The following is a 12753-nucleotide window of genomic DNA, read 5'->3' on the forward strand; positions in this document are numbered from 1 at the left end:
ATTTTTCTTCCAAGGTCCGTAGATCATTATGATAATCGTACAAACCGTGCTATATCGATAATCGGGGTGCATTACATTAAGTGGTATCGTCAAAGGACATCAGCTGTTCTTGAAAGACAGGCTTAGTTTATCCGCAATAACGCTAAGAAGTTACTTCGCGTTTCCGCATTTATCGGTGAAGTCGCGTGTTCGGTGAAGACTACGCTTCGAGTACGACAGAGACACGATTTCTACATTTGATATCTAAAGATGACCGAAAATTTGGCGAGTAACCAAAATTTGAAACGACGTCGAACATGGAGGGCGTTGCGCGCCACGGATTTCGAATCACTAATGTACCCTAATTTCTGTGTGAGTTTCATCCTTGGGATTTTCCCGTACAAGTGCGAATCATCCAGATACGTGTTCTCGGGAACACGGTTCGCCTGCTCCTCGTTGGTGTTTTTCATTTTCATCATTTTCACGTCCGTTTCGGTGTACCAAATGAATTTTGGAACTCTGACCTTCAACAACATATCCAGGACCACGTTCACGAATTTTGGTTATATTTGGAATGGAGGTATCGTCGTGGCGATGTATATACTTAGCCTGCCGAGGTTGCGCGTGCTTCAAAGTCTCGCGGAAATGTCGCAGATATTATCGTCGAAGGATTTCGATGATCTCGGCAAACTCTTCCATACGAAGGATTTCCTCAGTTTCTTATTCGTGATTATCCACTTGCCGAATTGTTTTAGAACCAGTGTCTATCACACCATGCGATATCTCGTTAGTATCTACATGGTGTTGACGTGCCTTTCGTTGGATATGTTTTATATGAACTGCGTGTGCATCCTAAAAGCTTGCTTCGGTAAGATAAACGAAGGTCTTGGAGAATTGAGCAGACCAACGGCGAATGATAACACTTGCGCGAAGAATACGTTGCGCGACGGACGAGAGTGTTCGCTGTTGCTCGTTAAGTTGAAATATTTGGAACAGAAATATCTAAATATCAGCGATGCTGTTCAACTGTTGAACGCGACATTTTTCCTTCACAATACGATGTTGACAGTTTTAACGTTTGTAATCGTCATCTTTAATGCGTATTATTTTATTCTTTGGTTACACGGAGGGTATACTGTTGACGTGACCGCACAGATTTGGTACATACAATTCCTCTCGAGCGCGCTCCATCACATGCTAAAATTCGTGATGATAATTTGGGCCTGCGAGACTGCGAAAAATCAGGCTTTGGAAATTGGAACCACCGTTCACGATGTTCTCGGCGATACTACCGATACGTTGGTAAAACAGGAGGTAATTATTTTATAGCAATAAATATAGAAAGTTCAAATAACGACCTTATTCGATTGACAATGTTCGATGATAACGAAATGTGATATATAGAACGATCGTTAAGATTTTCGAGGCTTTCTCGTGACTTGCTCGTTTATTATTTATACTAACCGAAGCTTCCGGGTGTAGATTTGAGTATCGGGTGCGTTTCGTATTCGAAAAAGATAAATTTACTGCTGCCAGCCAGTCGTAGCTCGAGCCTGTGCTCTCTCGGCTCATAATGTACAGGGTGTTCCTGGATTAAATGGCCAAACTTAAGAGGTGAATTTAAGACCCTAAAACAAACCAAAAATTTCCTCTAGAAATATGCTCGCAAACGTTTCGTTCAAGAGCTATTGACTTCTGAAGTTACAGAATTATAAGAATGAATAATGTCGTAATCTCCCTTTCCTTGTTTTGAATATCATTGATACGCTTTTGTTTGTAAACAAAACCAGACTTAACGCTATTAGACTTCTTTGTATGGAGCCCACTCAACCGAAAACTGTACGATGTGTCTATTAACACATTGAGTGCCAGACTGATACTCTTGAGAATTTCTATTGCGATTAAGTTTTGTTTCTGGACTATCGGATGCTACATATCGTGGTATTTATTTTTATAAGTTCGTTGAAGTTTAAGAATTTAATTCAAATTTATTTTTCTTTGTTACTGAAGATTCAAAATTAATTTTGTTTGCTCTTCAGTGAAAACCACTGTCACCCACATGTGGGTGACATGACGATCAACGTGTTAATGATCTTCAATCATTTAAAACTATTATTATCGAAATTATAGTTGGAGCTATTTTCTCTTCAAATTCTGCACCGAGACAATACGTACTCTGCGAAACTAGTCACTATGAACGCTGCTCTTCTTACGCAGGTAAATAAAAATAAACACGATCGCAAGACGGTCGGGTAACATTCAGGAGAGAATTACGCGGATGAATTGTTACGTACGGATTGTCAAATATTACGTGTCTTATTCAGAGAACGGAAGGTCATTCTCGCATGTTTATAAAAGCCAAAAGTATCGACGAGTAAATACATAGTATACAGTATTGTATCGAAATAAGCAACTCGGTCGGGACCAAATTGTCGAAACAAATAATGTGAAAACATCAATTGTTGAATTATCGTTGAAATTCAGCGCACTTATCTTATTTACAGTAATTTACAGTCATACGGTTATTCAATAGATAGAGATAGAACAAGCAGGGCCAAATGTTTGAACTTGTTCATTGGTGTACGAGGGTTTATTAAATCTCGATTGTTACAGTTCAAACTGTTTCCCTTGCTAGTACCGTGAAGATTGATCCAAGTAACAGCGATAAACATTTCTTTGCAGATGACAGGAGGCGTTGTGATGTACATCTTGATATTGTTTCAATTTTTGGAGAACTCGATAACCTGCAACAATCAGACTTAACAGTTTTTTTTTTTTTTTTCAAAATAACATGACCTTTGACGCGGATGCTCGTGCACGGTCAATTAATTGTTCGTTATACTTGCAACAAAGTTGTCAAGTCGGTTTATTTGTCTCGTTACTATGTACAAAATTAAAATATGTGTCGAATAAACAAAGTAAAAATATAGAATCGTGACATTGCAATTATTACGTACGTTGTTGGAATTGTAGGTTGGCGGGTTTTAGATATATCTAATAATATTTCGTATTGTATACCAGCGTGGTATACAGGGCGTTCCAGAACTCCTGTGAGAGCCGGAAATGGGGGTAGCTGAGAAGAAGATATTTTAAAAAAATTCATTTTGACGAATTCGAAAATTACGTTCACTTGCGCGGGGCTCCGAACTACGTTTCGTTACTGGATTCCGATGTATACATACTGTTATGTTTTATGTTTGGCATAACGTGAACTTTAAGGATCAACGAGTAACTTTAATGTATAACAGGGTTTGTACGATACAAATGTCAACAAAGGTAATTAAATGTGTTTTTAGTTTCGGAACGTCAGCACTCAATGGCGTCTTGCTCGAATCTTTCTAAAATGAGCTGTAAGCGTAACAGGTCGCGTAATTTTCATCACGTTAAAAGCACCCTCATTGCCAACGTTTCAATTATCATGTCTTTCGTTGTCGAATGATGTCTCCGCGATAAAGTGTCGCATATATACGCATTATTTATTCACGTCCATTCGACTATGTCATATTGCATTTTCATTTGGAACCAATGAATCATAGAGATAGTCAGTTAAACGGCGCCACATCAATGATGAAGTATCGTTATGTTAATAGGTTCGTTTAAAAAATGACGATCAAGTTGACGGCAAACAAGTTGTTCCGTGTTGTACATTCATTCATGAAGTCGTGTGGTGCGTGATTAGTCGGGACCAGCCTCCGTTTCTACGTTTAATATTTAAAAATGATCCAGAATTTGGCGAGGATCGAACATTTCAAACGACGTAAAACGTGGCAACCATTGCACGCCACGGATTTCGAATCGTTGATGTATCCTAATTTCTACGTCAGTACCATCTTTGGGTGTTTCCCCTACAAGTGCGAATCGAACAATTACGTATTCTCGAGAAAGCTATTCTTTTGGTCGTCGCTGATTATTTTTATTTTCTTAATTGTCATGGCCATTACAATTTATCAACTTAATTTTGGCGTTTTAATGTACGACGACGTAATCGTGACGACAAACGTGAACGTTTGTTTTATTTTGGGCGGAGGTATCATCCTGCAGATGCACCTTTGCAGTAATCAGAGACTGCGCGTCCTGCGTAGCGTCACAGAAATCGCCCGACTGTTATCACCGAAGGATTTCAACGATCTCGCGAAATTCATCCATACGAAAGACGTCGTCGGTTTCCTGTTTATGGTCATCCACCTGCCGAATTGTTTTACTGGAAACGTCTACGTGGTCATGCAGCATCTCGTTGTCTTCTACATATTAACCACGACTCTTTCAATCGACATGCTTTACATGAACTGTGTATATATCGTGAAAGTTGGTTTTAGAAAGATCAACGAAAGTCTTGAACAATTGAATAAATTTTCGACGAACGATGAATCAAATTCGGACGCGCCATTCGCCCAAAAGGCTACGCGTGACAAACAAAGAAGTACCCTGTTGCTGATGAAATTGAGAAATATCGAAGAAAACCACTTACGGATTAGTGACGTCGTTGACACGTTAAACAAAACGTTTCTCGTGTATAATGCCGGTTTGGCAGTCATGACATTTATGATGGTGACTTTCAATTTATATTTCTACATTCTATGGAGACACGGAGGGTACACAGTGAATCCGGTCAAACAGTTTTGGTACATACAATTCCTTACATGCGTGTTCCATTACACGCTGAAATTCTCGATGATAATTTGGGGGTGCGAAACTGCGAAAAATGAAGCGCTGGAGGTCGGTACTACCATTCACGACGTTCTCGGCAATGCTACTGATACGTTGGTGAAGCACGAGGTAATCATTTAACCCTTTGCACTCGAAGCCTTTCTTTCAGGTATCTTCTAGAGACTCGAGATGTTTTCTTAGCATTCTATTACCACGTAAACATTTTATCGACACTTCAAATTGGAAATTAATTTCCAAAGAAATTGAACCTGAACAAACATTACTATTTGCCGATTTACTCTGTCGAACTTAGTGGCGACCGAAAGTCACCTCTCCAGTGCAAAAGGGTTAACACCGATAACTACAGGGTGATCTCGTCCGAGGACGTTTCTGCTCGGCACACAAATTTTCGCTAGAGATCCCTAGTTCGCGTGTATCGAAATACCCGGCTACGCGGGCAATTAATGGATCCGTGTTTTAATCCGTGTATTCTTAATACACGACGCTGTTTATAATTTAGTTGCAATCTTTTTATCATGAAATTGTAGTTGGAGCTATTTTCTCTTCAAGTGCTCCATCGAGACAACACGTTCTCTGCGAGAGTAGTCACGATGAACACTGCGCTCCTTACGCAGGTAAAGTAAACCTTTCGAGATCGAACAATCTTTTACTTTTGGGTGGTATAATGAGAAAATCGTCACGAAATTTCATTTTAACGTCATATTGTTCTTATTGGTAAACCTTTAACATATCTGTCTGTGCTTCAGACGTGCATCAGTACAAAACTTTGAACGCGTTTTTCTTAACGATAAGTTAAGAAAACTAACAAGTGTAACTAGTAAGTCTACTGATATAAGAATAATGTTAGACTCAACCATTTTTTTTTTTTTTTTTTTAAACGTTAGTTAGCAGAGATATTTGTATTTTTTGTATCGTTCTCTAAAGATTGTTACAACGTCACGTGATACCCTCGTTAGTGTTTGTAAATATTTACATAATTATAACGATGGATATTTAACTACAGATGGTAGGAGGCGTTGTGATGTACTTTTTGATATTAATCCAGTTTGTGCTGAGTCACATAGACTGCAAGCGTCGAGATTAACATTTACACCGAAGTTGCATGATATTTTCTTTATCGAGTAAGTAACCAATCGATTCTCTGACAACTTTGAGAAGGTAATGCAAGTAATCATTGAGGTTTTTTTTAGTAACAATTATTAGGTACATTTATAAAACTACTTATAAGCTACGATTACGAGCAAGCGTAATCCAGTTTTGGACCGATTCCCGAGGAACCGCCTACTGCACCCCCACTACCGCTCTAGACTCGACGATCGAGCCGCCGATCGCGCACGTGACGCTGTGTCTCAGAGGCGTCCTACGATAAATATGTCTGGATCCATCCACGTAAATTAAAAATTAAAAATTTATTAATATTAGGGGGACCAGAATGTAACGTCGTTTCCGAAAATGTCAATACTTGTTTATAATTTATCAGGCCATTGTGTACCAATTGATTATTATCTGATCTAAGTTTGAACATTTGCACGCTAGATAGCAAAAGGTTGTTGGCGAAGAGTGCGAACATAATCGATTAAAAATAAAAACTTGTTGTGAATTTATTTGTTTGAATTTAATGTAAAAGAAACGACGTTACTTTCTGGTCCTCCTGATATTGTGGTTAGGTCTGTAAGCATCTTTTATATATACATATAAAAACAATAATATATTTTAGGAATCAAATGACTTTAAACGTATTGCAGTTTGTCGAACGTATTATTTATTGACCGTCTCTTACAACTGTCTCGACCGAACTGAACTCCGAATTATTATAAACAACAAGTCCGCGTTCCCACGCAACCATTGCATTCACGGACACACTCACACACTCTCACGTATGATACAGTAATTGCAATTTTGTCAATAACTTTCCACATCACCCAGGAGGCATTATTTGTTACAGTTATTTGAATCTCGCTTCAGTTATAATAAACCGCTTTACTTTCTCTACAAATAATTACTTTCTATACGGTTCGCAACGAATGAAACCAACATTTCTAAATAATAATAAGTAAATAAAATCATTTAAAGAGAAAAGTTGTGTGTAAATATAAACCTGACGCCAAACTCGCGTTTTAAATGTCTCCCGGCTCTTGGCAACCGGAAGAACGGGAGCTCGTTTCCGCTCGTTCGAGGAATTTCCATAAAATTATTAATCTTGACGATTGCAGGCTATGGAGTTCTGTAAGAACTGGAATAATATCAAGAGGTACATCACGACGCCTCCTGCCATCTACAAGGAAATGTTCATCATTATGACTATAAAAATATTCGTGTTATTAACTATGGGGTCACATGATGTTGCAAATATCTTAGAAAATTATAATAACAATAAATAGCTACAAAACTGTATTTTAATAATCTGTTTGATTTGTCGCTCTCGGATGATTCAATGCCAGTTATGTAAACCATTGGGGAAAAAGGGGCGAATTTCTTGTGGCTATATCAGTGAAAAAAATGATTAAAAGTAAACAAAAAAATTCTATTCGTTAATTCAGCATACCTGCTGTCGCGTATTAAAACATTGGCATTCCCCAATTATCTATTATGTGAAATAAAAATTCTTTACGACAAACTTTTTTTTAAGACACAATGTATCTACAATTTTGTACGACGTTGTGGTGCGATGAGCGGCTGGAGTTCGTTCGCACTTTAAATAAATAAAGTATAAAGATATAAAGTACAGGTGTTCGAGCTGCCTCGCCACCTCCTGAACTATACCTTACCTGCGTGAGAAGGCCAGCGTCCATTGTGACTACTTTCGCAGAGAGCGTGTTGTCTCGATGCAGAACTTGTAGAGCAAACAGCTCCAACTATAATTTCATAAATATATTGTAATTAGGTTGCAAACAGTTCCATTAATCTGAACATTATCCAATCGACAATCTCAAATTCTGAATATAATAGAACATAAATATTCTTTATTCGTGTATGGTGCGAAATATTCATGTTCAAGAAGAAACAAAAAAAGAGATGCGACCTCTGACGAATAACCGTAAAGTCTAAATAAATATTTCACCGCGTCACAGACGGTATCATCAGAGTAAGAAATGAACGGTCCACGTCACCTTTGACTTGGTGAAATCAGTATTGGAATCTTGTGATTATTTATCAAAAATTCAATTGTCATACGTAATATTTGATTTTATCTGTTCGTTTGTTGCACGTTCAACCAAACAGATATATCACCATTTGAGGGCAGTTTTCACTCCTTGAACATGAATATGAAGATGATTCAACAATGTAATGATTCTATAGGCAAGAAAAGAGACCAAAGAGAATAGAAGTAATAAAGAAAAGAATATAACTTTAAATTATGACCTCAGATTAAAAATTCAAGATTTGTTGACGAAAACTGTGTGGTAGGAATAAGAATTGGTACATAATTAATAAACGAGGAGAATTTAGGATACAAATTTCCAACTAGAATAAGGTTAATGTAATTAATGTTTAATGTATCGAAATGATAACGGAATAAAGAGATTACTGCTACTACTACTGGTAGCCGTTTGCTTTCTGTAGTTATTGCTGTAAAATAATTACCTCGTTCTGTGCGAACGTGTCAGTAGTATCGCCGAGTACATCGTGTATGGTTGTCCCAATTTCCAGGGCTCGATTTTTCGCAGTCTCGCAAGTCCAAATTATCATAATAAATTTTGCCGTGTAATGAAGCACGCTTGGGAGGAACTGTATGTACCAAAATTGTGTAGACATATCCAGTATGTACCCTCCATTCAACCAAAGAATGAAGAAGTACGAATTAAAGGTGATGACGAGGAACGTTAGAATTATCAAGCCTGTAGTATGAAGGAAAAACGTTTCGTTCAACACTTGGACAACATCGCTGATCCTTAGATGTTTCTCTTCCAAATTTTTCAATTTCACGATCAACAGGGTGCACCTTTGTTTTTCTTGGAAAGTCTTCTCGAACGATGGTGTTCCCGCGAAATTGTCATCGTTCGTTGTAGGTCTGTTTAACTGTCTAAGACCATCGTTGACTTTACTAAAGCAAGCATTCAGGATACATACGCAATTCATGTAAAACATATCCACTGAAAGGCTCGCCAGTGCTATGTAGAGGAAAGCCACATGTCTTATGGTATGGTAGACACTGGTTTTAAAACAATTCGGTAGGTGGATAACCATAAAGATGAAACCGAGAAAGTCCTTCGTATGGACGAATTTTGCAAGATCGTTGAAATCGTTCGGTGATAATATCTGGGACACTTGCGAGATATTCCGAAGTATGCGCAACGTCGGCCGACTACAAATGTACATTGTCACGACAATGCTTCCATTTAAGGCTACATAAAGATTCGCGTCCAAGGTCCCGGACAGGTTCGCGAACTTTAGGACGCCATAATTTATTTGGTAAATAGAAATAACCGTAAAAATGATTAGAATGAAAATCAATAACGTGGAGTAGACGAATCGCGTTCCCGAGAATGCGTACGTTGACGATTCGCGCTTGTAGGAGAAAATCCCAATGATGTAACTGATGCAAAAATTAGGGTACATCAGCGACTCGAAGTCTGTTGCGCGCCATGGTCTCCATGTTTTACGTTCGGTCAAACTTTCGGTCCTCGTCAAATTTTTCGTCATTTCTTGATATTAGACGCGATGACGATGTCTCTAGAGAAAATAAAGCCTGCATTTGACTAAACACGCACCAGGTAACTTAAGCAATTAAAGTGTACGCGAAGCAACTCCTGTACGACATCGCCAATGAACTGAACCTTTTCGATTATCCATGAACAGCTACCGTTTTTCGAAAACGACTGCTGAATGTAACGATGCCCGGTTATCGATGTAACGCAATTTGTACGATTGACGCAACCGTCTATGTACGTAGGAAATGCAATTTGCAGATGCAGAGTGTACGTGAATAAGTAATGCAGAAAAAACGTCATTTCGCCGTGAAAACATCATTTGTCAACAAAGGGCATGGAGGTAAAGCGTCGTGGATGAATCGATGAGAATGCTTTTAACGCGATGAAAATGCACGCCATGTCGCACCATCAAGTAAAATCTGAAAAAGCTGGCCTCTTCTTGAAACGGTTTTAGTGCGACACTTGATGTATTACGAGTATGCAAAAGTTGGTGTCTCCATTTATGAATTTCGCAAACATTGGTATTTATATTCTTGGTAACTTTTTTTGTTAACATTTGGCAATAGCATTCTATGAAATTTTTGTCTGTTTTGCGAAAGTTGCGTGTCTTTTTGTACCGTTCAAAATGTTGAAATTCCAGCAAAAAAAAAAGAAAAGGCACGTTTGCGAACTACGAATCTGATATTAAACATTGTGAATTTAGAATGATGGATGACACCATGTACCGCCATTTTATATTTTTATGTTCAGGCATAGCGAGAACTTTAACGAATAACAAGTAGCTTTATGTGACCTTTTACGGTTGTATTGAATTTATTAATTTAAACAATTAAACATGTATCAGAGAAACGTCGTAAGACTGACATATAAGACCGTGCGTAACTTCGGACAATTTGTTAAATATATGTCTTACAGTGTATCGAGTTCATCAGAAACTGGAACATTATCAAGATATACATCACAACGCCTCCGGCCATCTGAAAACAAATGTTTATTGTCGTTACTTGGACCCATCTTTTCGGCAAGGATGTCATCTGAAGTGTAACGTTCGATATTTACTAAACCCTCGTTGCTCGATAAAGAAGAGAAAAACGAAAGAAACTTGCTTCGGCAAAGCAACCAAGTGGATTGCGAAAACTGAGTGTGATAAGAGTGTTGTCGGAGTGGGATTAAATGTGAAATTTTCCAAATATGTGAAATTGTGGATAAAAATGAAGAAACAGGCACCGCTGTGTTAAGACGCAAAAACCGAGTGTAAGCTGCCAGCTTCATCACTGAGTAGAACATTTTTTTCGCAGGAGATGATGGTTGTAGTCATTATCGTTAAATCTCGACTTTTCTACAATTTCTCGTAAAACATTCGTCAACGACACTTGTAATCGAATATGATATGAAGTATTTCTCGATTCTCTAACCGTTTGCTCGCTTTTTCTTGAAATTCGAATGGAACGCTACACTTCATTAATGTGATTCCTTTCTAAGTATATTATTTGACTACCTTGGAAAGGTGTTTGCCTTACCTGCGTAAGAAGCGCTGCGTTCAACGTAACTATTCTAGCAGAGAAGGTGTTGTCTTGGTGCAGTACTTGAAAAGAAAATAACTGCAACTACAATTACGCAAATAAATTATAAATAGTTCGTACGAAGTCCTCGGATATAACAAAATATATTAACCAGTTGACAATCACCAATTTTATGAAATTTTATGTTAGACACAAATAGAACATTGCTCGCATTTTCTTTATCGACTAACCGGAATCCATTTCCTTGATCGGTATATAATAGAGTGGTGTTAAATGATTACCTCGTGTTTCACCAACGCGTCGGTGGTACTGTTAAGAGCATTGTGAATGCTAGCACCGATTTCCACCGCTTGATTTTTCGTAGTTTCGCAAGCCCAAACCAACATCGTGAATTTTATTGTGTAAAAAAACACGCTCGAGAGGAATTTTAAATACCAAAACTTCGTAGCTACTTCCACAGTAGAGACTCCGTTTACCCATAGGTAGAAAAAATACAGATTGAAGGTGACGACGGAGAACGTTATAGTTGTTAATATAGCGGTGTGTATGAAAAAAGTTTGATTTATCAATCGAACGGCATCGCTGATCCGCAGATGCGTCTCCTCCAAATTTTTCAACCTCGTTAACAACAGCGTGCTCTTTTGTTCGTTACGCAGACCCTTCTCCCTTGTTTCCGCGTTAAATTCATTGTTCGTCGTAGGCGCGTTTAACTGTCTGAGCCCTTCGTTGATTTTACCAAAGCAAGCTCTCAGAATACATACGCAATTCATGTAAAACATGTCCAACGATAAGGTTGTCAGCACTATGTACAATACAGAGAACTGTCGCACGGTATCGTAGGTAGTTTCTTTAAAACAATTCGGGAAATGAACGACCAGAAACAGGAAACCAAGAATGTCCTTCGTATGAAAAAGCTTCGCGAGATCGTTGAACTCTTTTGGCGTTAATATCTGTGACGTTTTCGCGAGATTCCGAAGAACACGCAATCTCCGTTTAGTAAGAATGTACGATACCACGGTCGTGCCTCCACCGAAGAATACATGAACGTTTCCGTGTATCGCACCGGGTGCGTGCAAGTGCATAAAAGTGCCAAAGTTTATTTGGTAGAGCGTAATGGATACGAAAGCTACGAGAACGAGAACCGTAAACGTGCACCAGAGAAAGTGTGCTCGCGAGATCACGTATCGAGACGATTCGTACTTGTAAGGGAAAAGTCCAAGAACGAAGCTAATGCAGAAATTAGGGTACATCAGCGACTCGAAGTCCGACGCGTGCAACGGCCGCCACGTTTGACGTCGATTCAAACGTTCAATTTTCCCGAAATTTGTTATCATCGTTAGACGTTAAACACAAAAGCCGCTATTCTATCGAAAAACGAGGTTGGTTTCGACCGAACGCGTACCACGTAACTTAACCGACGACCATGCAACGCGAAGTTACTTACCGGCGACGATGCGCGTAAACTCTGATCTTATCGTCGTTTACTCGTGCTGAAATAGCGTTTTTTAAACGAACCACTTAATCTAAAATGTTCGTGAATTAATAATGCAACAATGTATGTCACTTTAGCGCGGAAGCGCGTCATGGGACAATAAAGGGCATGGCTTCGAAACGTTGGCGATAACGCGACGAGAGGACTTTTTAACCGACTTCGAAAACGAGGAGGTTGCTCGATTCGACATGATTTTTTTTTTTTTTTTTTTTTTATTTCTTTTTGTGTTATCGTGTGTCAGTCATGTGTCATAATCATATGATATAAACTGATGCAATAAACACATGTTAAACGTAACCAAAAGGTATGTGCACTTATGCAAGGTGAAATAACAATATCATTATAATAATTGTTGAATATACAGGGTGTCCCAAAACTCGGGGAGGAGCCGGAAATGGGGGGTAGCTGAGACGATTCTGAACAACAATTTCCTTTGCAA

At 38.6% G+C, this 12753-nt stretch overlaps 3 protein-coding genes across 3 annotated transcripts; 1 reads left to right on the plus strand and 2 right to left on the minus strand.

Moving 5' to 3' along the window:
- Positions 1-249: 249 nt before the first annotated feature.
- Positions 250-2357, plus strand: LOC128890604 (uncharacterized). The gene is made up of 3 exons (XM_054149257.1): positions 250-1293; positions 2110-2196; positions 2304-2357. The coding sequence occupies exons 1-3, from the start codon at positions 250-252 to the stop codon at positions 2355-2357; spliced, it is 1185 nt and encodes a 394-aa protein (XP_054005232.1).
- A 5854-nt stretch (positions 2358-8211) lies between these two features.
- On the minus strand, positions 8212-8736 carry LOC128890606 (uncharacterized). The gene has a single exon (XM_054149260.1). It carries the CDS (start codon positions 8734-8736, stop codon positions 8212-8214), a length of 525 nt encoding a protein of 174 aa, XP_054005235.1.
- A 1281-nt stretch (positions 8737-10017) lies between these two features.
- On the minus strand, positions 10018-12158 carry LOC128890607 (uncharacterized). Its single transcript, XM_054149261.1, has 3 exons — positions 11104-12158; positions 10820-10906; positions 10018-10276 (listed from the first exon to the last, which is right to left on the minus strand). The coding sequence occupies exons 1-3, from the start codon at positions 12154-12156 to the stop codon at positions 10196-10198; spliced, it is 1221 nt and encodes a 406-aa protein (XP_054005236.1). The 5' UTR covers positions 12157-12158; the 3' UTR covers positions 10018-10195.
- Positions 12159-12753: the final 595 nt, after the last annotated feature.

This window comes from Hylaeus anthracinus, unplaced genomic scaffold, assembly GCF_026225885.1.
Source record: "Hylaeus anthracinus isolate JK02 unplaced genomic scaffold, UHH_iyHylAnth1.0_haploid 12001, whole genome shotgun sequence".
Classification (NCBI taxonomy): Eukaryota; Metazoa; Arthropoda; class Insecta; order Hymenoptera; family Colletidae; genus Hylaeus; species Hylaeus anthracinus.

Excerpts from the sequence above, each read along its gene's own strand:
- LOC128890604 (XM_054149257.1), top strand. The coding sequence starts at position 250 with ATGACCGAAAATTTGGCGAGTAACCAAAATTTGAAACGACGTCGAACA. Across the intron at positions 1,294-2,109 it reads ATACGTTGGTAAAACAGGAG|TTGGAGCTATTTTCTCTTCA; the intron begins GTAATTATTTTA and ends TCGAAATTATAG. Across the intron at positions 2,197-2,303 it reads ACGCTGCTCTTCTTACGCAG|AGAACGGAAGGTCATTCTCG; the intron begins GTAAATAAAAAT and ends TGTCTTATTCAG.
- LOC128890606 (XM_054149260.1), bottom strand. The coding sequence starts at position 8,736 with ATGTTTTACATGAATTGCGTATGTATCCTGAATGCTTGCTTTAGTAAA.
- LOC128890607 (XM_054149261.1), bottom strand. The coding sequence starts at position 12,156 with ATGATAACAAATTTCGGGAAAATTGAACGTTTGAATCGACGTCAAACG. Across the intron at positions 10,907-11,103 it reads ACGCGTTGGTGAAACACGAG|TTGCAGTTATTTTCTTTTCA; the intron begins GTAATCATTTAA and ends GCGTAATTGTAG. Across the intron at positions 10,277-10,819 it reads ACGCAGCGCTTCTTACGCAG|ATGGCCGGAGGCGTTGTGAT; the intron begins GTAAGGCAAACA and ends ATTTGTTTTCAG.